Raw genomic sequence first — 23,128 nt, forward strand, 5'->3', positions numbered from 1 at the left:
TCTCAACATTTCCAAATAAGAGCTCGCCATTCAGTGCTTCACGGGGTTTTTCGGAAACGACCATCAGAAAAAAAATCATTACTAATTTAATAAGTCCTTTTTCTAATATTTACAACGATATTTATAAAGATAAGAAGACGCTTTTACTGGAACAAGTACTCATTGTTTCTAATAATGAGCGCAAAGTCCTGAATTTCGTCGACTAGTATCATCAATTTTGCATTATTTCGACTTTTCTTGTAAGAGCGCTCTTAAATATTTAATATTTGGGTCAAACAGATCACTGTGTTATGTCTTTCCTGTAGACATACACAAGAGTTAAGGGCTATAAAGGTTAATTTTCTTATTTAACCCTTATCCACGTGAAAAGGTCCTCCTTTTATTTAAAGAACTATGATAGAATCATTACTTACATGCCCACAAGCTGTTAACTATTGCCCACAGGAGAGAAAACTAGGGTGTTATCGCGAACAGCACATTTTTCTCTCCTGTGGGCAATAGTTAACAGCTTGTGGGCATGTAAGCAATGATTTTATCATAGTTATCTAAATAAAAGGAGGACCTTTTCACGTGGATAAGGGTTAAATAAGAAAATTAACCTTTATAGCCCTTAACTATTGTGTATGTCTACAGAAAAGACATAACACAGTGATCTGTTTGACCCATTTTTTAATAAGTCTTCGTTCATTTTGAACCTAGATCCGAAAGTACCTAAACTCAAAAACGAAACCACCCGTCATCAGTCATCCGCTACCCCGCGTCCACTGAGGCGCGCCGAGTCGAGTCGAAACGCGTAGCCGCAGAAATTCGCCTGAAGAGCAATGCGCGCGGTAGATTCGAATCGGCGCGCCGCGGCTCTTCGTCAATGGACGCAGTTGCATAGAAAATATAGGAGGCGAATTATTGCGATTCGATTCGATTCGCCTCGGCGAGTCTAGTGGACGCCAGCCTATATACCTACGTCGTAACTTCATAGAAGTTTGGCGTTTAAAATAACACTTGCACTGCGTCGTTGTAGACTTATCTTGGTCTAACTCTACCAACGAAGACAGAAGTAGGTAGTTACCTAAATCTGGATTCGTATCTTTCTTGGAATATAGATAACCAATCAGATATTTTCATATCTCTAATAAATATACCTAAGCATTCAGGGCAGACGGTCAAAGAACCTATTAAACCACAATAACACCGAACAATTTCTAGGCACGTTTAGCGAACTCTTATTTTCATTTCGCTTTAGCAATAGATCACGGGGGTGTTCCAACAAGTTCGTGAAAGTGTCTCAGTCTGGACAGTGGCCAGAAACTTGTAAAGTGGTTTAACAAGTTATTGTTAGTCTTTGACAAAACTGTAGCTTTAGGCTGCTGTTTATTATTTCTTTATTTTTCCTTCTTAATTTTGTTACAACTGTGCCGTTCTCAACCAAAGAGGTACTTATTAACGGTTGTCAATAAGACGCTATTTCCATATAGCTTCAATAAGAAATCAACCTTTTCGACAACCGACCACGTGGTACCTTTTGGTTGATCATGCACGTCACAACTGTTTGAAAGCGAGAGCCAAAATATATACCTACCTAAGTATAGTATGATTGGTAGTATGCAGAGGAGAAATATAAGGGTCATTTTTTCTAAGTCTTTGTTCTTAAGTTTTCGTTATTTAGTGCTATTGATTTTTAACTGTGTCTCATCTTTTATTCATAAAGTATAATACAATAGGTATGTGTACAATATGTAGCTAGCGACCCGCCCCGGTTTCGCACGGGTTAACAAATTAAATAGCTAAACCTTCCTCAATAACCACTCTATTGATAGGTGAAAACCGCATGATATCCGTTCAGTAGTTTTTGAGTTTATTGCGAACAAACATACAAACACACAGACAGACGCGGCGGGGAACTTTGTTTTATAAGGTGTAGTGATGTGCTATAATGTAAAAGTAGTAAAATATAAACGTTTAAATAACAATCAAAATGAATGAATGGATTATGGCGCGAGATAGAAGCAAGGAGAGACGTTAGGACAATTTTTGATATGGAGATTTTACTTCATCATATACATTTGTACCACAACATATACGTTCCGATTTTGTGACCTGTCAACACTACTCCCTTGTATCCGCCACGCCTCACTAACGGCTCGGCCACGACTTCGAGCGACTGCGACGGGGGGAGCGATAACCATAGGTTGGAGCGTGACACAACGATCGGAACTTTTGCTCCAACCTATGGTAACAGTCGGACCAAGAAAAGTCTGCAGCGGATTTGATAGCCCACGCAGTGAAAGTGTTATTTATACGTCATAATATCATAGAAGTTTGACGTTTAAAATAACATTTGCACTGCACGCAGCCCACGGGCTATCAAATCCGCTGCAGACTTTTCTTGGTCTGACTCTATCGCTCCCGCCGTCGCAAGTCGCTCGATATGTCGTGGCCACGCCACACTAACGACAAAAACAAAGGCCTTCAAATGTCAGGGTGACTTTTACGCGCGGCGCCGGTCTGACGCCCGAAAACGATGCCAATTCTGTTATAACTATTTGATATGGTTTTCATCCAACATAATTGGAAGACTAACTCAGACTGCAAAATTGACGTCAACAGAATTGTGCCGAGAGCGACGGGGGGTTTCGTGAGACCACCCGATTTCGCCGGCACGCGAACTCGCATGCGATTTTAGTTACATTACAACAGTCCGCGTTGGTTACGTCCAATTCAACCGACCGATCAAAAACCGCAATGTAATGAAACTCACATGCGAGTTCTCTCAAAATATGTCGCGTAAAAGGTTTGAATTTTATTTTAGCCAATCCAAACTTATATTGACCATCAAAGTAATATTCAAAGCTAGTGTCAGATAAGTGTCCTTTGATACAGAAAGATATACATACCTACCGTCGCTGTTTTCATTTTATTTTCTGCTCAAGGTTGAGTCCTCGGACATCTCACGTGAGAAGACGACTCCTGCAACGACTGCATTTCGTACACCATTAGCGGCTGACTCTGATTGGTACAGCAGCGCACGCTGGCGCAAGGTCTTGTCAAAACAAGATGAAAACCATATCAAATTCTTAATGCAGAATTGGCCTCACGGACTCTAATGAATATTAGATGAGTGTAAACGTATTAGAATTTAGATGGGTGATTGCTTGCTTTGATGATAGTGGTTAAGGTCTTTTATACAGTTTTTAGCAGCTTTTAGTGGGTGGAGAGGAAATCTACTATGAAAGGAGCTAAAAATAAGAACCGATTGAGAAATTTAAAGCTCTTCAAATACCAAGCGCATTGGCTGTCGTATATTATTAAATTTATTAAGGTACTCTTGAATTAAACGCGCCAGCTTAAATGACGAAATATCAATCTAAATAAAACTATCAAAATTAGAATTTTCAATTCATTTTCACGATTCGATATAATAAATGGTGGTGGCCATTAGATAAAGGTACATGAGGTATCAAATCTGCCTATTAACTTATCCATACTACACTTAAAATAATAACAAAATTCAGTAAAATTGCTATATCCCCCTCTTCTCGCTTCCACCGTTGATTGACACTCCATCGATACAAGCCCGCCGCCCGGCGCCGGTCGTCTTTGTCCCTTGTTAACGTTTGTATGGAATAATCAATAATTTCTGTTTGTCGTGTTCGCTCAAAGTGTTGCTTTGATATTAACGCTCTTGACTCGATTGTGTGTTACAACTGTTACACGCCACAGTGTGTTTGGTGTTTGGCATATTACAGTTTTAGTATGTGTATCGAATGTTTCTGACGAAGAGGCTTTATATGGCAGGATATTTTTATGATTTGCGACTATTAAAATATACAAAACTAGCTTCTGCCCGCGACTTCGTTTGGGTAGTGTGATGGGTTCAGTAAATAAAACTATCATAATTATGTATGTCTTTTAACGGAATTTTAACTATGTCCACAGGTAGCAGAAATATAAATATTTAAAGTCGTGAAAAAGTAACAGACAGACAGAGAGAGATACTTTCACACTTAGGTTTAGTTATAGCAGGGAAGTAGGAATTACTTTCTACAACTTTTCAAATTGATACTCTCGCCTGCTCGTATGTATGTAAAAGACTCTTTATTGTACAAAACACAAATAATTATGGCACAGGATAGGCAGTACAAAGGTCGTTTACCTCTTATATCATAAATAAATATCAGTATTTTAAAAGTCCGTTTACTTACTCTAAGTACTACGTGCCCCTCCCTCGGTCATAAAAAAAATATTTACTCGAACTTCATACTATAGTAAGATTGTAAATAATTGTAAAGTAGGTACCTACGCCTAGTTCTCTTACCAAATATTATTTTCCTCCAAAAACCACAGTGTCTAGAAATTTAGTCTCAAACAAAAATACGTCTTCATTTCTCGAACATATATTTTACACAAGTATAACGTTTACCGCTCGCGTGCACTAATAAGTGTATTGTTACCCGAGGCCACAAATCACCCCCTTGTCGGTCGCAGATAAAAATACCCGCCCTAGGGACGTGAGATAACGACGATTTGAACGCGTTTGTAGTTTTGATAGATGACAGACCGAGAAACATTGTTTGTCATTTTGGAGGAGACTTATATGTCAAGCTCAGATAGCTCCATAACTTATGGATGACTATTTTCCTTCGATAATTCAAGAAAGGTATATAAAATTGTATTTTTTCGGATCATGCTAAGTTTTCATGCCAAGTGCTACGTCAAGTATGGAGCTTATAGGGATATGCGTGCATTTGTGGCGTTCCTCTAGCTGTCACTGTCGACGTTGTGTCACAAGATTCTAACAGATGGCGTTAGGGATCTAGAACGCAATTTGGTAGAAACCTACATCGCGCTTACGGAGTTTCAAATGTCACTTACTATATATACTCCTTCTGACTACCTCTCAGTGGACTCCGGTCCCCAGGCATAACACCCCCCTGGAGAGAGTACTCTCTATTGCCCTCTCTCTACGTTTTCTACACATGCTTCTTTTCTGCCAAGTTTGTAAAAAGTTAGCGTGGTCAAAGTCTATTATAGATGGCTTTATCGACGTGATAAAATAAGTGTCACATATAATACAATTGAAGGATACTGACACTGTCCTTATTGCGATTTCTCGTTGACAAATACGAACATCGTATCGCTAGTGATTAAGGTTACGTTATTTTATTAAACATTTTGATAAACTTATATGTCCTGTATGCAAAATATAGTAGTATATATAAATAAATTATACTCGTAACTACGCGAAAAGTTAAAATAATTCATTGACTGAAAATAAGTTCCTGAACTACATTAAAATCTTAGATTTTTTAACATAATCGTGGACAAATATACTTAATTTCTTATCTTTAAGGAAACAACAAAAAATCATTGCTTATGGAAAGCACGTATATCGTATAGATGAAGATAAAACATCATCGGCTGTCTACTGACAGGAAAAAATACCGTTTTCCTCGTTTTTTTACCAGGCCTATAAGCTCCTCTATCTGTTTGGCATGTACTTATCATAAATACTAGATTCTTTTAGATATTTCTGGAAAATGTAATAAGTTTAGTTCATATTAGATATGCTTATATCGTTGCAGATCGTGACTACTTTGAAAAAATCTTGTATCCCACACTGCTACTCAAAGTTGAAAATCAGTAACTCTGTATGCATCCCATACATAGTTACCACATTTTTCTCTTGATTAACAGAACAAGATACGAGTTTTGTCCAAAGTAGTCACGACATATAATCGGTTTAAAAATTTGACAGTTCTCTAGGAGTTTAAGATGACAGCTGCCGCCATGGTGCACTCACCATAAGTCCAGACATGAACATTATAAGTTGGTATAGACTTTTATATCTATGCAAAATTTCTTTAAGCTACCTATACATTTTCTTAATTGACTTTTCTAAGTTGTAGATACTTAACAATTTGCAAAGAACATTTCAGTGTCAAGACACTCAAATGCATCTTTAAATATGTCGCCATATCTTACACAGAAACCGTTATAAATCTTGTCGTCTTCTTTATTATTTACATAATTTAAATATTCAACACATGAGTGGTCTGCCCAGAGTGTCTAGACGCTGATTTTTGGCAAAGTCAAGGCTACTATTATAGCCGTTGCGTTCGCTATATATTAGTTTTAACGATGCTTGTATGTCGTTAGTTTTGAGTACGCCATTTTATTTTTAAAGAAATTGGATTGCGTCCATGTCAATAAATAAATGAGCATTGCGGACCGTTCTTGGTTATTATAAAGGAAAATGCAAATAAGGCTTCTTACTTCCAATTCTTGACCATTTTTGTTTTAAATTACTACATCATTATAATTACCATGAAAAGAAAAGAATGAAATGAACGTTCACCTACCACGTTCACAAAAAGACATCAAAAGTATTAAAACACAATTTCCACGTGTCCTTACTACTTTTTTCTTCCATGCAATAGTATACCCTTGAGTAAAACTGACCTCCAGCGTATTGGTACCATTCCAACACATTTCAAGAGCGTGAGGCGTGTTTGGATTTCAAAAATGCAACCAGAGTTGCCCAACATGATATCAATCTTATTGGAGTCTCATACCAAATTATGGGTGCAAGTGAGATACACAGTTGCTAGTATCATGTTGTTATGGTATTTTAAGTCGGAATTCGTATCTTGTAACGTCTGTATGGACTTCCCGGAGATTTGTCCCGGCTTTTCATTTCGTTGTTCGAAAGTTGGCAACAGTTCGGTTTTCGCGATCGGATGAATATCTTATTTTTATGGTGGAAATGCAGATTAATAAAGCCAGGAGAATTAAAAACATTGCCAAATGACTACACAAAGTGTTTTCATATCTTTTTATCTGCAATTATTTGGTTTATGAAAACAGAAGTACATTTTACTTGTGTACAATTTCCTTACGCGGAGCTTCGCTTGTCGAACGAGCGAGCGAAGCGAAGCGAAGTTCTTACATTCGACTTTGAACACGCGGCTGGCTAGCGGCACGTCCCGGCATTTCGATGTTTTTAAGCTGAACTGGCAGAAGATAGTTTGATACTCAAGAACTTAAGTAAATTTGTTCTAATTTAAATGAAGTTGGGTAAACGTGTAGTCGTGGGCATTATATTTTAGTCATTACATTATGAGCAGGCCCGATCAAGGGGTTATTGAGCTAGAAGAGCTTAGAAGACCAAAAAGCTGTTTCTGAGAGGTCTTGCTATTCTGGTCATTTTTTTGCAAGAAACATGGTCGAGTTTAGTATCAAATGAAAGTGCTCGACTTACACTTTTATAATATCGTTTTTAAATTTACCATTTTGAAATAATTAGCAAGATAAAAATAAAATAGAATAAACATAATACCGGGTGTGGCCTGTAACACGAGCAAATAATTAGGGCGAGCGAAGCGAGCCCTATCACTATTCGACAATCTATGCATTCTTGTGGTACACTTTACGGAAAAACTATCGCACTGTTAGGTTTGAGATTTAACATAGTAATTTATATTCATGTCTAGATGTGTTATCAAGCATAAAAATATCATTATATAAACATAAAAAATAAATAAAAGGGTAAATAATGTGTATTACTACTAACGCCATCTGTTGGACTAATGTTAGTTATTTATTTCTCTAACAGATGGCGTTAGTAGTGACAAGGTTAAAGGTAAAATGCGCTGGGTTTTTTTGTTGTGGCTCAAAATAATTGGGTATTTGACTATACTAGTCAAATGAGTTTCTTTTTAGGGTTCCGTACCCAAAAGGTAAAACGGGACCCTATTACTAAGACACTCCTCCGTCCGTCCGTCTGTCTGTCACCAGGCCGTATCTCACGAACCGTGATAGCTAGACAGTTGAAATTTTCACAGATGATGTATTTCTGTTGCCGCTATAACAACAAATACTAAAAACAGAATAAAATAAAGATTTAAACGGGGCTCCCATACAACAAACGTGATTTTTGACCAAAGTTAAGCAACGTCGGGCGTGGTCAGTACTTGGATGGGTGACCGTTTTTTTTTTTGCATTCTTTTCCGTTTTTTTTTTCATTATGGTACGGAACCCTTCGTGCGTGAGTCCGACTCGCACTTGCCCGGTTTTTTCGAACTGTCAAAACGATTTGCTACTATGGAATTTATATGAAACACTAGCATGTGACGTCAAAAGCAAATTACCTACTCTTTATAGTTGTTATCGGGTTTTATTTAAAATAGAAATTGTGACTAAAAATAACTGCTGTCTACGTTTCTCTATTAATCTTCTGGTGCTTTATTTCTTGCATGGTGTAAAATAATTTATAAGAACAGTCAAATACCCTATTAGTAATCATTATTAATTATGGGTGAAATTTAATACGTGACTATATATTTTTTTATTGAATCGATAATCGCTTTTACTACTATGGCGGTTAAAATCACACGTGATTGATTTCGAAATTGCGGCAGTAATGCAGTTGGCAGTAATATCGCAGTCGGCAGCAGTATTGCAGCGCGATATTACTGTCTTACTGTTTCAAATGCCAAAATCGATTTTGCTGCCAGGGTTTTTGACATTCGAGGCAATAATGTAGTCGGGAGTAATATTGCAGTCAGCAGCAGTATTGTAGCACGCAAATTTCGAAATCGATATCGCTGCCAGGATTTTTGATATTTGCGGTAGTAATGCAGTCGGCAGTAATATCGCTGTTGGCAGCAGTATTGCAGCGCGATATTACTGGCTTACTGTTTCAAATGCCAAAATCGATTTCGCTGCCAGGGTTTTTGACATTCGAGGCAATAATGTACTCGGCAGTAATATTGCAGTCAGCAGCCGTATTGTAGCGCGCAAATGTCGAAATCAATATTGCTGCCAGGATTTTTGATATTTGCGGTAGTAATGCAGTCGGCAGTAATATCGCTTTTGGCAGCAGTATTGCAGGGCTAAGTACTGCCTTACTGTTTCAAATGCCAAAATCGATGTCGCTGCCAGGGTTTTTGACATTTGCGGTAGTAATGCAGTCGGCAGCAGTATTGCAGCGCGATATTACTGCCATACTGTTTCAAATGACAAAATCAATGTCACTGCCAGGGTTTATGACATTTGCGACAGTAATGTAGTCTGCAGTAATATTGCAGTCGGTAGCAGTATTGCAGCGCGCAAATGACAGGCGCTGCCAGGATTTTTGATATTTGCGGTAGTAATGCAGTCGGCAGTAATATCGCTGTTGGCAGCAGTATTGTAGAGCGATAGTACTGCCTTACTGTTTCAAATGACAAAATCGATGTCACTGCCAGGGTTTATGACATTTGCGACAGTAATGTAGTCTGCAGTAATATTGCAATCGGCAGCAGTATTGCAGCGCGATATTACTGCCTTATCGTTTCAAATGTCAAAGTCGATGTCGCTTTCCACTCTGGACGACCGGCTAAAACAAGACAGAGGCAGAGGGCCCTTTTTATCCACCCTTCTATCGGGTGGCAGAACTTCCCACTTCCCAGGAGCCGTGGGAATGTTTCTTCCCAACAGCTCTCCACAAGCTGCCCTGCGTTGACTGATTCTACTGGTCCATCAGCAAGCGATGGATTTCTCACATCGCTACGCCCATATTCATGTCTACCGGTCAAGAAGCTATAGGTGCTCTGGACATTTGTAAGGTTTGCTCGGAGTTTAAGCCAACACGTGAGGCCCTTTTGACATTTTAATGGGATGTAGTAGTAGTAGTACTAGTAGTAGTAAAACACTTTATTGTACAAAAAGAAACATAAGATAAGACATGAAAAAACACACAAAGTTTTATAGTACAAAGGCGAACGTATCCCTTTCAGGGATCTCTTCCAGTTAACCTTTGAGCAATTGAGGGAGAATTGCAGAACGGTAGACATAAAAGCTGTACTAAACGATATAAAAATATGAGAAGTTTTGGATACATCAAGATATAGATTTGACGACCGGTCTGGCCTAGTGGGTAGTGACCCTGCCTATGAAGCCGATGGTCCCAGGTTCGAATCCTGGTAAGGGCATTTATTTGTATGATGATACAGATATTTGTTCCTGAGTCATGGTTGTTTTCTGTGTATTTAAGTATTTATATACATATTATATATATCGTTGTCTGAGTACCCACAACACAAGCCTTCTTGAGCTTACCGTGGGGCTTAGTCAATTTGTGTAAAAAACATGTCCTTATAATATTTATTTATTTATAGATGGTTCCCTTCTAATAGATTAAACCTACGTAATGTTAAACACTCATGTATTGAAATGTAGGAAACAAGAATATATTCGCTTGAGGAATTTAATATAAGTATACCTATTGATATAATATAATACAAACACTCTTGATATAATATAATACAAAATGATATGGGGTATTAATTATTTATAGAAGCCCTTATATCATATCATATCATTTTTAGAGTTCCGTACCTCAAAAGGAAAAAAAAGGTCCGTCCGTCTGTCTACTAAGACCTTTTATCTCGTCGGGAACGCGTGGATGTATCGAGTTGAAATTAAAAGCATAACTTACTTAGGTCCTAAAAGCTGTGAAAAATTTAAACTTAAGTGATCGGAAAAATAGATACGGCCGTTTATGCCGCAAAAAATGTATATTTCGAAACTCTCAAAGGAATCAAAATGTACCTATAAAGGGGCCCACTGATTAGCACTTCGCCGGACGATATCAGCCGGTTAGTTAAATGCAAAATTTGACAGTTCCGAACAACTGACAGGTTGATATCGTCCGGTGAACTGGTAATCTGTGGGCCCCTTAAATATGGTAATTCCCGTTGATCTAGAATTTCTAGAACTATGAAATTTGGCAAGTAATATCGTTACTACAAGTACTGGGAAAATATTTGAAAACTATGTTTTTTGTAAATAAATTAATAAATACGTTAAATTTGTACGGGACCCTCGGCGGGCGAGTCCGATTCGCACTTGTCCGGTTTTTTAAGATGAATCTCTTATTAAAAACTACCTTAGTAATTATAACTATATATGTAGAAAAACTCCGCGAGCCCTTACAAAGCTCTGCTTTTTGCTAGTTAAAACATAGATTGTACTCCTCAAATGGTGACACTTTCGTTCAACAACTTTTAATAATTATGAAGAATTTAGACTCCCTATTTTTCATACAAAATAAATATTATCTGCAATGGACGCCATCGCCACGCCATAACATTGTGATTGACGTTGCTTGTCACGCCTTAAGCATAACAAAATTCGCAGTACATTGCGGGTTACAATCAACTTTAAAGTGTATTAAAAATCAAACCACACGTTATTTTTAAAAGTCGCTGAACAAATGTTGGTCAGTATGAGGAGTACAGCCCACAGTTAATTTTTTTGCTCATATTACAGGCCACACCCGGTATATGTATTTGACGTTTGACACGAAATATTTCGGCTTAGCACAGATACAGTTTATTTTAATCTCTATGGTGGTGACATAAATCCAGGGGAGGGACAGAACATATATGAAGCCCTTTATTCGAAAAAATAGCGCCATCTATATTACTTAACGCTAAACTTGTAAATAGCGCTTCAAAATTGATGCAAAAAAGCAAATCTTGTCAGTAGAAAAAGGCGCGAAACTCAAATTTTCTATGAGACCTTATCCCTTCGCGCCTACATTTTTTCTACTGACAAGATCTGCTTGGCCAACTATATTATACATACTACTCTTTGCTTAAATCTATTAGTTAAGGGCTCCACAGACCTTGCAATAAATCCACGCGATCTTTGATCCATTGCCGCCTATGGAGCGACATAAAATAGTAGAAATTAAATAAAATGGAACTCAAAAATGTCCATACTAAATTCTTGCCATGTGTAAGCATTTTACGTCAAAAATATGACAGTTACGTAGAAAGTGGCGCCCTCATTTATTTTCTTTTATTTTATGTCACACTATACGAGTATATAAGTAGGTGCAACAAAGTCAATCGCTATATAATTTTTGGTTACCCGGGAGTTCTTAGTTCGGGGCGAACTACTAGTTTTATTAAAGAGTTTGCTGCCAATTTTTCATAATTAACCTGTCACTTAAACTTAATTCGCAGGAACACCTACGCATTCTCTCATCTTAATCACAAGCTTACTAATAAAACATTTATTACCCATACAAAGCAATCGAGGCGTTAACCCTCCCGCCGCCGGGGGTTCCGACTGTTCCGACCCGCCGCGTTCCGTTTACTGTACGGTATTAATTCGGCCCGTGAATTAATCGCCTGCCGCCGACGGCCCGATGAGTCGAAGATGAGGTATGGTCTTGTTTGGGGTTTGTGTTGTTGTTGCTAATTTATTGAAATATTATTGGTACAAAGGAGCATGAAGAATTGAAATGTTTGCTGGTGGTTAAGGCCGCGGTTTGATATAAAAAATTGCCAATAATAACATCGAAAAAAAAAATACACACTACGATGAGGATTTTATTTTCTCATCATCATCATCAGCCAGAGGACGTTCACTGCTGGACATAGGCCAAAATATATTATATATATATATATATTATTGTGTATTGGTGTATATTTTATTTTCTAATGTTTTCAAATTATTAATTTACATATTGTGGCATTAAAATATGTAATTTGCTTAGTTTTAGTTAGTTTATTTTCAGGAAAGAAGCTTAACCGTTAGAATATTCCTAAAGTAGTCTTGATCAAAAATTACGATCAAATATGTTAGCTATTACCAATATTTTACATTAAATCCTAATTTTAAATACTTTTGTTACAGGTAAGCAAAGCTGTCAACATGATGAAATTAATTACAGTCACATAATTATTAATTAGGCAAGTAACTTTCTAACATGACAGAACTACAAATTTAATCCATTCTATTCGCCTAAACTTAACAGCAAACTTACTGTTCCAAATCTATTTGGGCTTGATTTCCAACAATAATTAAATTTAGTCCACAACTCAAAACTTAAATCTCTTAGTATTTGTCACTCAATTGTCTGGAACTCGAAACATTTTGCAACAATGGATTCTGGAGGCTTAATTCTAAGTGGGTATTAATTCTGCTATATATCAGACAAGTTTTGGGGTCTTTGGCACCCCTGAAGCAGGGAAGGGTTACAATGGATTCATATTATTATTTGTATACGCTGATAATCTTCATCATTTATTTATGGGATACAATAGCAAAGTTATTGATTTTCAAGTATTTCCTAGAATTTGCATTTTGATGTAAATCAGTACCTAGTTATTCTATTTATCTGTAGATTAGCTCTAGCCACCCTGACGCCTATATAATGGTTATTTATTCCATTGTTTTTGGATTTTCGTTTTGACAGGTCAAAATTGAAATTGTCTTGACAAGTTAGGGGAGAAGTAGAAGTGGGAGTTCGAAGGGGTAGGCCCCGGCGGACTTTCTCTGATCAGATCGGGAAAATCCTGAAGAAAGGCCAGGTCAAGAGCACCCTAAACCGGCAAGCGTGTATGAGGAATATTATGAAAGTGAAGGAAGCGAAAGAGGTATGTCAGGATCGTAGCAAGTGGAAATCGGTGGTCTCTGCCTACCCCTCCGGGAAATAGGCGTGATTATATGTATATATGTGTGTAAGTTTAATTTGTGGGCGGCTAGAGGAAAAGCATCTGTTTCAAATAGTTGTATTATGAAACGGCAACCGGATAACGTTACATATTTAGGTTACAAATATTTGATATATGGTTATCAAATAGATATCTAGGATAATAGATTTTTCTTGCCGATATTTTTAGTTTCTTGTCTTTTGGGTTTTCCTGTTAGATAGGATATCAAAGATCTTTCTAATCATCAAAACTATTTGCGTAGTATAACCTTCATGTGTTTAGATTATTTTCTGTCTGATACTCAGTACTTTCGCTTATTGCACACATATTTAGAATAGAAGGGGAAAACAATGATAACCCATTTTCTCAACATTTGATATTGTTTGTTCTTCTGCTATTTAGCAAATAGGATAGGATAGTTTTAATTCCTTTCTTAGAAACCATAGAGTCATATATGATATTTGATATATATTAGGTACTAGTAAATCACTTAGAATGTAAAATTTGGGAATGTAAAAATTTCGACAAGCGTAGTTACCATAGCCAATGGACGCCTACAGCTCTAGAGATGTCACGTGCATGTTGCCAACTCTGTGGAAACTTGTACACTTATTTTTGAAGAACACATACACTACACTGTACAATCCCTCGAGAAAACCTTGCTTGGGAGTTTTTTCATTTAACCTATTTTATATTAAAAATATATTAATTCTCACGTTTTCATTTAGTTTTAAAACCTCCCTACTGATGAATGTCATTGTAATCATCGGACGATGATTGATCATCACTCCCCTAACAATTATGAAGCTATTGACTGGGGCTTTAATCGTATTAAAATGGGATAGTTGCTTAAAACCGGATTTAAAGTTAATGACGTGGAAGTAATTAATGATGTTTAAGTTTTTAAGTGCTTTGGAGTTTATGAAAATATAAACTTTACATTTAATGTTAATTGGTTTATGTTTTGGCAACTTTAGTGCAGGAGGAAGAAATATTTTTTTGCCTTAATTGGATCCTTTTGAAATGGGAAGGGTAAGATGTAGTTAAACATCATCATTTAGGTAATGTATCTACTTTTAGGCATCGTTGTTAGACACAAGTCATCTCTCAAGGAAGGCCAGGTTTTTAAAAAGCCACTTCTGTACCTACCAAACGATTCATGTCTTAAATAAAATAAGTAATCTAAGTATATTTTTAGTCGTCTGTACTAGGCTATTAAAAAAAAGTTTAACAGCGGGTAAATAGCGAATAGCTTCCTTGTGAGTACCTATACTCACAAGGAAGCTTTAACATAAATTTAACAAAACTCCAACACAAAAGTTTATGAAACTAGCCAGTCGTAATTACAAACTAAACTTACAATATCAGACCCCCCAAGTTTGCTAAACTGATTTTTAATGTAAACTGCCTCCATGGGGCGCTAAAGATTTTTCAATTAGTTAAGCTGAAGCAAAAAGCTAATTTGCGAATTTAGCATAAACCTAACAAAAAGTATCAAAACAATCCCTAGCGCCTCTCCATTCTATTCACAACCCTATTACAATAGTATTAAAACTTACTTTACAACTAGAAATCTGCAGACGGAACTGTACAAAGACCAAAACCAACAACAAAAGCTATCCGGCTTACACTCTATGTCCATCTTAATAGAGGTTAATTTCAAATGGTTTATCAGCACATGTAACATGGTTCTCCGTAATGCCAGAAACATATGCGTGGCCACGTGCACCTCCATCACACCCTTATCTGGCCAACCCGGACTCGATGCTGGAAAGTTTCCCGTCACTCACCAACAGCATGGTTTTTAACGGACCAGTATAAGTTTGTTCCTCTATTACACATATTTGTTTGAATCTAAAGCTCAAGTTTATAGTGGTCATTAATAGTTAGGAATGCTCCTGCTATCGTTGGTCGGCTGAAATGTCGATAGCATCACGACGTATGGCGACATGCGTGTGGAATTAAAAAGTGGGGTTTGAAAAGGGCCTGTTGAGGATTTAGTTTGAAGGGTAAGGTTTCAGGTGATCGTTCAATTCTTGCTTATCTTTGATAGTGGATAACATAAACAACAAAAACAGTACCCATATAAATATTTAAGCTTTTTGTGGAAAGGAGTTTAGGGGACTTAGGGAACTTCACCTTCTGTAAAAAACTACATACTTACATGCGTAGGTAATATCATTAACAGTTTCCAAAGCAAAGCTTAATGAGACCTTATTTATAAACCTACTTGTAAGAACTTAGATTCTATTTCATTCCAACTCAAACTGCTCGAAGGTTGAGTAGGTTCGTCGACAAATTAAAATTGGTACAATAAATAATTCAAATAATGAGCAGATACTATAATTGACGATTTAATATTTGGCATTCTGTAATTTGATATTTATGACGAAAATCGCTTCGCTTTGCAGCCATCAGCCCAATTTGCTAAAAAAACGTGATACTCTGATTATTTCAACCCGGGACCTCCTACTTTGTGGGTAGGGTCACAACACAACCGACTAGTCTAGGTTAGGCTGATCACTGAAAGTGTCTTGTAACCGCATGACACTTTTGTGATGTCGATATATGATTTTTCGTGTGCATTTTGTATAGGTTAAGTTTATTTATGATTAGTATGTGTCGTTATTATACATAATATATCTCGAGTTAAGAGAAGCTTGGCTTTTGTGAAAACGTTTTTTCCTCTTATTTATTATGTTTCATTGATAGACATATTATCGTCATGAGTTAGGCCGTCACGTGCCAAAATGAATATCGACATTGTGATAAGTGACATTTATGACGGTAGCTGAGAGTTTATACACCTTCAACCTTGTCATCATGTCACTTTGTCATCTTTGTTTGTATCGTGTACAAACAGCAACACTCCTAACTTTACACCGGTGGACCTTATTAAAAAAGGCATAAGTTCCACCGATGTACAGTTAACAGTGTGAGCGATGGTACATAATCAGATAAAGAAAAAGAGTATGTCTAGTGAAATAACCGTCTGTAACGCGGAGTGTTCTGTACATGTTTTTTGTCGATATCTCCACAGCTAAACTGTGAAATGAATTGTCGCCTGCAGTATTTTCGGACCGGTACGACTTTAAACCTTTCTTAAAGGCCGGCAACGCATTTGCAACCCATCTGGGCGACGGTAATTGCTTACCATCAGGCGATTCATCTGCTCGTTTGCCTCTTATATCATAAAAAAGCTATCAAAGAAAATGTAGACACGGACAAAGACGATTTTTAGTTAAGTAAATGTGAACGCAAAGATCCACTTTGACCAAGGCACATTTGAATTAAGGAGATTACTCTCAGTAAAGAGTGCTATTTGTTTTTTTTTGTATGTCACAAATCAGACCCTACGTGAAGTGCTGTCATATTACGGCAATAGGACCTGGCATTTTAACGCAGTTCAAAGGGGCGCTACACGAATCATCGAGGATCTCAGACACATATTGAACTAAGTTTTAGAATATACTGCCTTCTAATACCGATTGTAGATAATCTACATACTTTACGTAGAGATAAAATTCGGAAATACTTATATCCATACTTAAATTAACCGCCCTAATCAGTTGTGACAATTATGAATGGTGAGAAACACGGTTCTTTTCAAACATAAAACAAGTCAAGGAATCCTAAAAAATAATGACAAGGAATCACAGGCTATCTTGACAAATAAACATATCAAGGCGTTCATTCAATGATAGGCGATGTTCTACTAAGTCCTTCAGTCAGTATTTGCTTCAATGTCTAGGCAAATAGTCGCGACTTTCGTACAAGTTGTATAACACTAAAAACAATGACGCTTTCAAATATTAAAACAGAAGATCGAACTTCAAATGAAGATCAACCAACATCGTCTTGTGTAGAAAAGAAGTTATGCAGTGTTGAAACGATTAAAAAGAGGCTACCTATATCAACATGGCTACCGGAGTATACATTATCAAAATTAATGCTGGATATGATTGCTGGGATCACTGTTGGACTAACTGCTATCCCCCAAGGCCTGGCATATGCTGATGTAGCTGGCTTGTCTCCAGAATATGGACTTTATTCAGGATTGGTGGGAGGTGTTGTTTACATGTTCCTTGGTACCTGCAAAGACATTACCATCGGACCAACCGCCATCATGTCAACGCTGCTTTCAAAATACGTCGCTGGTTACTCTGCCGACTTTGCTGTTTTGGCAGCCTTCATGACCGGTGTTATTATATTGTCAATGGGTGTATTACGACTTGGATTTTTAGTTAACTATATATCAAAACCAGTTATCAGTGGATTTACTACAGCAGCTGCCTTACAAATTATAACATCACAGTTTAAATCATTACTAGGACTTCAAGGATCGTCAGGGACCACGTTCCTGGAGTCTATGCAAAATTTTGTAAAGAATATGAAAACAATCCAGGTTTGGGAAGCTTCTCTAGGTTTATCTACAATTGCTTTGCTTTTATTTTTGAAATGGGTAGGGAACGGTTGCAATCGTACCGACGGCACTTTGAAGCGGTTAAGGTGGTTTGTTTCGTTATCTCGTAATGCAGTAGTTATTGTCATAGGTATGGCGGTTTCATACATTTTATTAAAAACCACCGGCGAAGAACCTATAGTTTTAATAGGAGATATAGAAGGAGGTTTCCCAAAAGTGGCAGCTCCACCTTTTAGTAGTATAGTTGGTGACGAAACCTACACGTTTACTGATATGTTACAAGCGCTTGGTCCTAGTGCAATGGTAATACCTTTTGTTTCTATTCTTGAAAGTATTGCTATTAATAAAGCGTTCGCCGGGGAAAATACTATGGATGCTACTCAAGAATTGATTGCTCTCGGTTTTACAAACTTATTGGGGTCTTTCTGTAGAAGTATGCCTTTATCGGCATCGTTTTCGCGTTCGGTTTTAAATAATGCGTCAGGGGTTCAGACTCCTGGAGGTGGCATCTTTACTAGTATATTAGTTCTTTTAGCTTTAAGTTTATTGACTTCAGCATTTTACTTTATACCGAAAGCTCTTTTAGGCGGTTTGATTATCTCAGCCATGCTGACTATGCTTGATTTTGCGATGTTTATCAAATTATGGAAGATATGTAAAAAGGAATTTGTTACATGGAATATCACAGTCATAATTTGCTTATGTTTTGGGCTGGAATATGGTATGTTAGCGGGTATTGCGACAGAGGCTTTCATTTTACTATATATTTCATCAAAGCCTGTTGTAGACATTAACACGATTCAGGGTGAGAAATCAGAGTTGATAATAGTGCAATTGCCGGAGCATATGTCGTACTGTTCTGCCGAGCACGTTCGTCATGAAGTAAAGAAAGTTTCACATCAATGCTCTTTAAGTTCTGTTATCATTTTGGACGGTTCAAACTTGAGAACCATGGACACAACAGTAGCTTCAAATCTTATGTCCGTGGTCAAAATACTGCACAATCGTTGCCAAAGAATAGTTTTCTTGAACTTTATTGCTAGGTTAGAAAAATTATGTCTAGAAATTTATCCAGAATTTGAGAACAATTTTTTAATTGCTTCTCGTGTAGAAGGTTCTCGAGAACTCGAAGTTTTATTAACATCGTGATCGTGACAAGATTGATGTATTATAATTATATTATGTATCTGTCTAATTGTAGTAGAGTTTGTGCGGAAAGAGAAGAATCGTGGAATGTATGGGGCCTAATACATTCTACCTACAACTCTTCTCTTTCCGAACAGACTCTACCTATTCTCTTGTTTTTATTTTTAAGGTTTAATTAAGTTATGTGAAAGTACTGTGCTATTTTATTTACTTACAGGGTTTACATAAATATTTTTAGAGGGATTTTAAATAAAAAACCAATAAGTAATAGTACAGAAACAATTAGAATAATTTAAGGATTTTTTTGTAAATGTAGGTACTTAGTTGGTTGTAAATATACTAAAGTAAGTAAAGTAACTTCTTATGTGTTAATTGTATGTTTACTCTCAAGTTTTATGTCAATTGGAAGTAACACTTTTTTTTATTTTTGGAATTATTTATACATATACTTGCCGTAATTAAATGATCAATAATCACAAGTATTCGTTATTTTACCATTTACGGACCCTAAGTACTTAAGTAATAAAAAATCCTTTGCAATATAAACTTGTTATTATCAGGACTATTAAATAACAATAAGACCGAGTAGACTAAAAACCTGATCTCCAAAAGTGTGTCCCAAAAAATAATCATTTATTTACGAAGTACTGCTGTAATTGTATACCTACTATATCCATGAATTCCATTCATAAAGTGGGTATGCAGTTTGCAGATGCAGTAAACTCTTTAAAAGTCACTTTGCAATATTATAATTATATTAATATTTTGGAAATAATCAAAATCAACTCTAAGATAGACGATATTTTTTCATTCGCTCTCTCCAGAGAGCGCATTACAAAATACATAGTAGTTGTGTAGGTACCTATCCTATATCAAACTGACAAATTCTATATCAAAATCGCTATAGACACTTCATACTTTGTCAACCCCTGTGCTACTGCAATGCTTGCCAAGGCAGCTGCTTGCTTACTGTTGCTACAGTCGAAAGTGCTTCTAGTTTAGTTTACTTGTATGTACGTGTCATTTTCAAAATAAGATCACATTCAAAGTTACTCCAATATATCTTACAGCAGTTTAGCCGTGAACGTATACAGTCAAACACAGTGACAGATTGTCATTATTGCATAATATTAGAGAGATTCAAATTATCAATCCCGTTATCAATCTCTCAAGATCACGAATATCACGATCAGCACTCAAATGATACCGATAAGTGTCTTGTCGATATGTCTTTAAACATTTTTGCCCATGGCTGTCGAGCTAAATCACGTGAAGCTCGTTAAAATAATGACAACTCTGACTGTAACAAGTGAAAATGGAAATCAAGTACGCAGAAGACTGAAAAAATGTTCCAAAGAGCTGTGTAACGTAAAGACAGTGAAGAAAAGATTGCCTATAACGGAATGGCTACCAGAATACAATCTGACGAAACTGATCCAAGATATAATTGCGGGAATCACAGTTGGACTGACAGCTATTCCTCAAGGCATTGCATACGCCGTCGTAGCTGGTCTGTCTCCTGAATATGGTCTATATGCAGGATGAATGGGAGGATTTGTCTACTTATTCTTCGGAAGCTGCAAGGATGTTACCGTTGGACCTACAGCCATCATGTCTGCAATGGTATCGAAATACGTCTCCGGTTATTCAGCAGACTTCGCTGTTTTGGCAGCATTCCTATCTGGACTGGTGGAGCTTGGTATGGGGATACTGCATCTTGGATTTCTGGTTGAATTTATATCGATGCCAGTCATTAGCGGATTTACAACCGCCGCTGCTTTACAAATAGCTGCAGGCCAAATGAAGTCGTTATTCGGTCTCGACGGAAAATCAGGAAATTACTTTTCAGAATCCTTGTACAATTTTGTAATCAACTTTAAGAGTATGAAAGTATGGGATCCGATTCTTGGATTTTTAACGATCGGTATACTTTTGTTGTTGAAGAATATTGGACAAGGGTGCAGCCGTACTGACGGCTTAGCAAAGCAACTTCGGTGGTTTGTTTCACTCGCTAGAAATGCCGTGGTTGTTATAACAGGTATGATCATAGCATATACACTAAAAGTATCAACAGGCACGGAACCTCTAATTCTTATTTGTGATATTGGGAGTGGACTACCGAAAATAGAACCACCGCCCTTCAGTACAACCGTAGGTAATGAAACCTATACATTTAGTGACATCATATCAGTCCTGGGGCCTCAATCTATAGTGTTACCCTTAGTAGCTATTTTAGAATCCGTGGCGATTGCAAAGGCCTTTGCAGTAGGCAAACCCGTGGATGCTACTCAAGAAATGATGGCATTAGGAATGTGCAACATAGTTGGCTCATTTACTAAAAGCATGCCTATAACTGGCTCATTTACACGAACAGCTATAAATAATGCTTCAGGAGTACAAACCCCTGCAGGTGGTGTCTTTACTGGTTTTCTAATATTATTAGCTTTGAGTTTATTAACGTCTACATTTTATTTCATACCTAAAGCATCACTGGCTGGTTTAATTATAACAGCAATGTTTTCTATGATAGATTTCGTTATATTTGGAAGATTATGGAGGAACAGCAAAAGTGAATTATTTTTGTTACTTATTACAATGTCGTTTTCTTTGTCAATCGGATTAGAATACGGGATTGTTGCTGGAATAGTTGTGAATGCTGCGATATTATTGTATACAGTTTCACGACCATCTGTGAAAATAACTACAATATTATGTGAAAAAGGAGAATATTTATCAATATGTTTACCTGACAAATTGTCATATTGTGCGGCTGAACATGTTCGGCGCAAAGTATTGCAAGCATCTCAAGATGTAAGAAATGCAGCAATTGTCATAGATGGTTCAAATGTCAAAAAAATTGACTCCACCGTGGCTTCAAACCTCATGTGTGTGGTTCAAGATATTGATAAAGCAGGCCGAAAAGTATTGTTTATGAATTTTCCCAATAGTATTGTGTGATGAATCAAAGTCCTTCGTACAATCAATTGCCTTTATTTTACTCTAAGTTCCTACTTCAACACTTTCGACATTCTTAACTTAACAAGCAGTAAGCCTTCCTACTCAATGTTACCGGCTCAAGCGCCAAAGCGAGAATGCCCCTTCCATCTCATGGTAAGTTACATTTATACTTTTTCATCATTTGAATTGGCGGGTAGGAGAGTAGGACCATTTTCGCGACTAGGGTAAACCCTCCAGTGAATGAACACCCCCCAGTGATTGAACAAAATCACGTTTTTTGTCTAAAATAAGAAATATAGCAATTTCTACCAATTGTCGTATTTTTTTACTTATTAACGACTCTATTTCCTATGCAATGGCAACCCGCGATAAATTTATTTTCGATCAGTTTGAATGTGACTAGTGTTTGAAGTTTACGTGTTTCTGGTATTGAAGTTTTGTATGGAAAAATTAAATCCCAGATAAGAACAGTGTACGTTTGGAGCAACATATGAAGTGCTTATTTAATGTTTACCTGTACAATTTACGTTTTTTGGTTAGATTAAGAGTTAAACCTTCAATAAATGTACAGTTTGTCAGCGTATTATGTGATTAAGTCTTTATTTTTTATAGTTCCATTACTGGCTTATCAAATGTTCTGAAACCAGTAAATGAACGGTGTGTTCATTTACTGGTGTCGTCTAGATATATTTTTTTTTCTAAATTTATATGTAAACGAAATGGTATTTAGCTTGTTTTTTGTGATTCTGTATAGAAAACGATTCTGATTCTTTCAGCCAGTATTGGAACAAACCAAATTTCTATAGTCCATTTACTAGATTTTTCATGCCTATGTATGAACAATACAAAATTTGGCATGTTCATTTATTAGATTTCTACTAATTCTATGTATGAACACTGTAACCACGAACAATGCAATAACAAGTTTATTATTTTAAGCATTAAGTATTTGCTGAGCCTGACCTTTTTACATCAAAATATGCACGTTATTTCTTGTTTTCAAGATTTATTCTCTTTTTATTATTAATATGTAACAGGTTTCTGTGTTATATGTGAAAAACCATCATTTTATTACATTCTAATATGTTTGAATTAAATATGGAGGGGATATAAAGAT

At 36.7% G+C, this 23,128-nt stretch overlaps 2 protein-coding genes across 5 annotated transcripts in view; both read left to right on the forward strand.

Moving 5' to 3' along the window:
• The window catches only part of LOC134792698 (uncharacterized), a 603,576-nt gene that overhangs the window by 267,961 nt on the left and 312,487 nt on the right, over window positions 1–23,128 (forward strand). The window lies entirely within an intron of this gene.
• Window positions 20,315–22,011, forward strand: LOC134793040 (sodium-independent sulfate anion transporter-like). The gene has a single exon (XM_063764563.1). The coding sequence runs from the start codon at window positions 20,599–20,601 to the stop codon at window positions 22,009–22,011; it is 1,413 nt and encodes a 470-aa protein (XP_063620633.1). The 5' UTR covers window positions 20,315–20,598.

This window comes from Cydia splendana, chromosome 8 (genome assembly GCF_910591565.1).
Source record: "Cydia splendana chromosome 8, ilCydSple1.2, whole genome shotgun sequence".
In the NCBI taxonomy this organism is placed as follows: Eukaryota; Metazoa; Arthropoda; class Insecta; order Lepidoptera; family Tortricidae; genus Cydia; species Cydia splendana.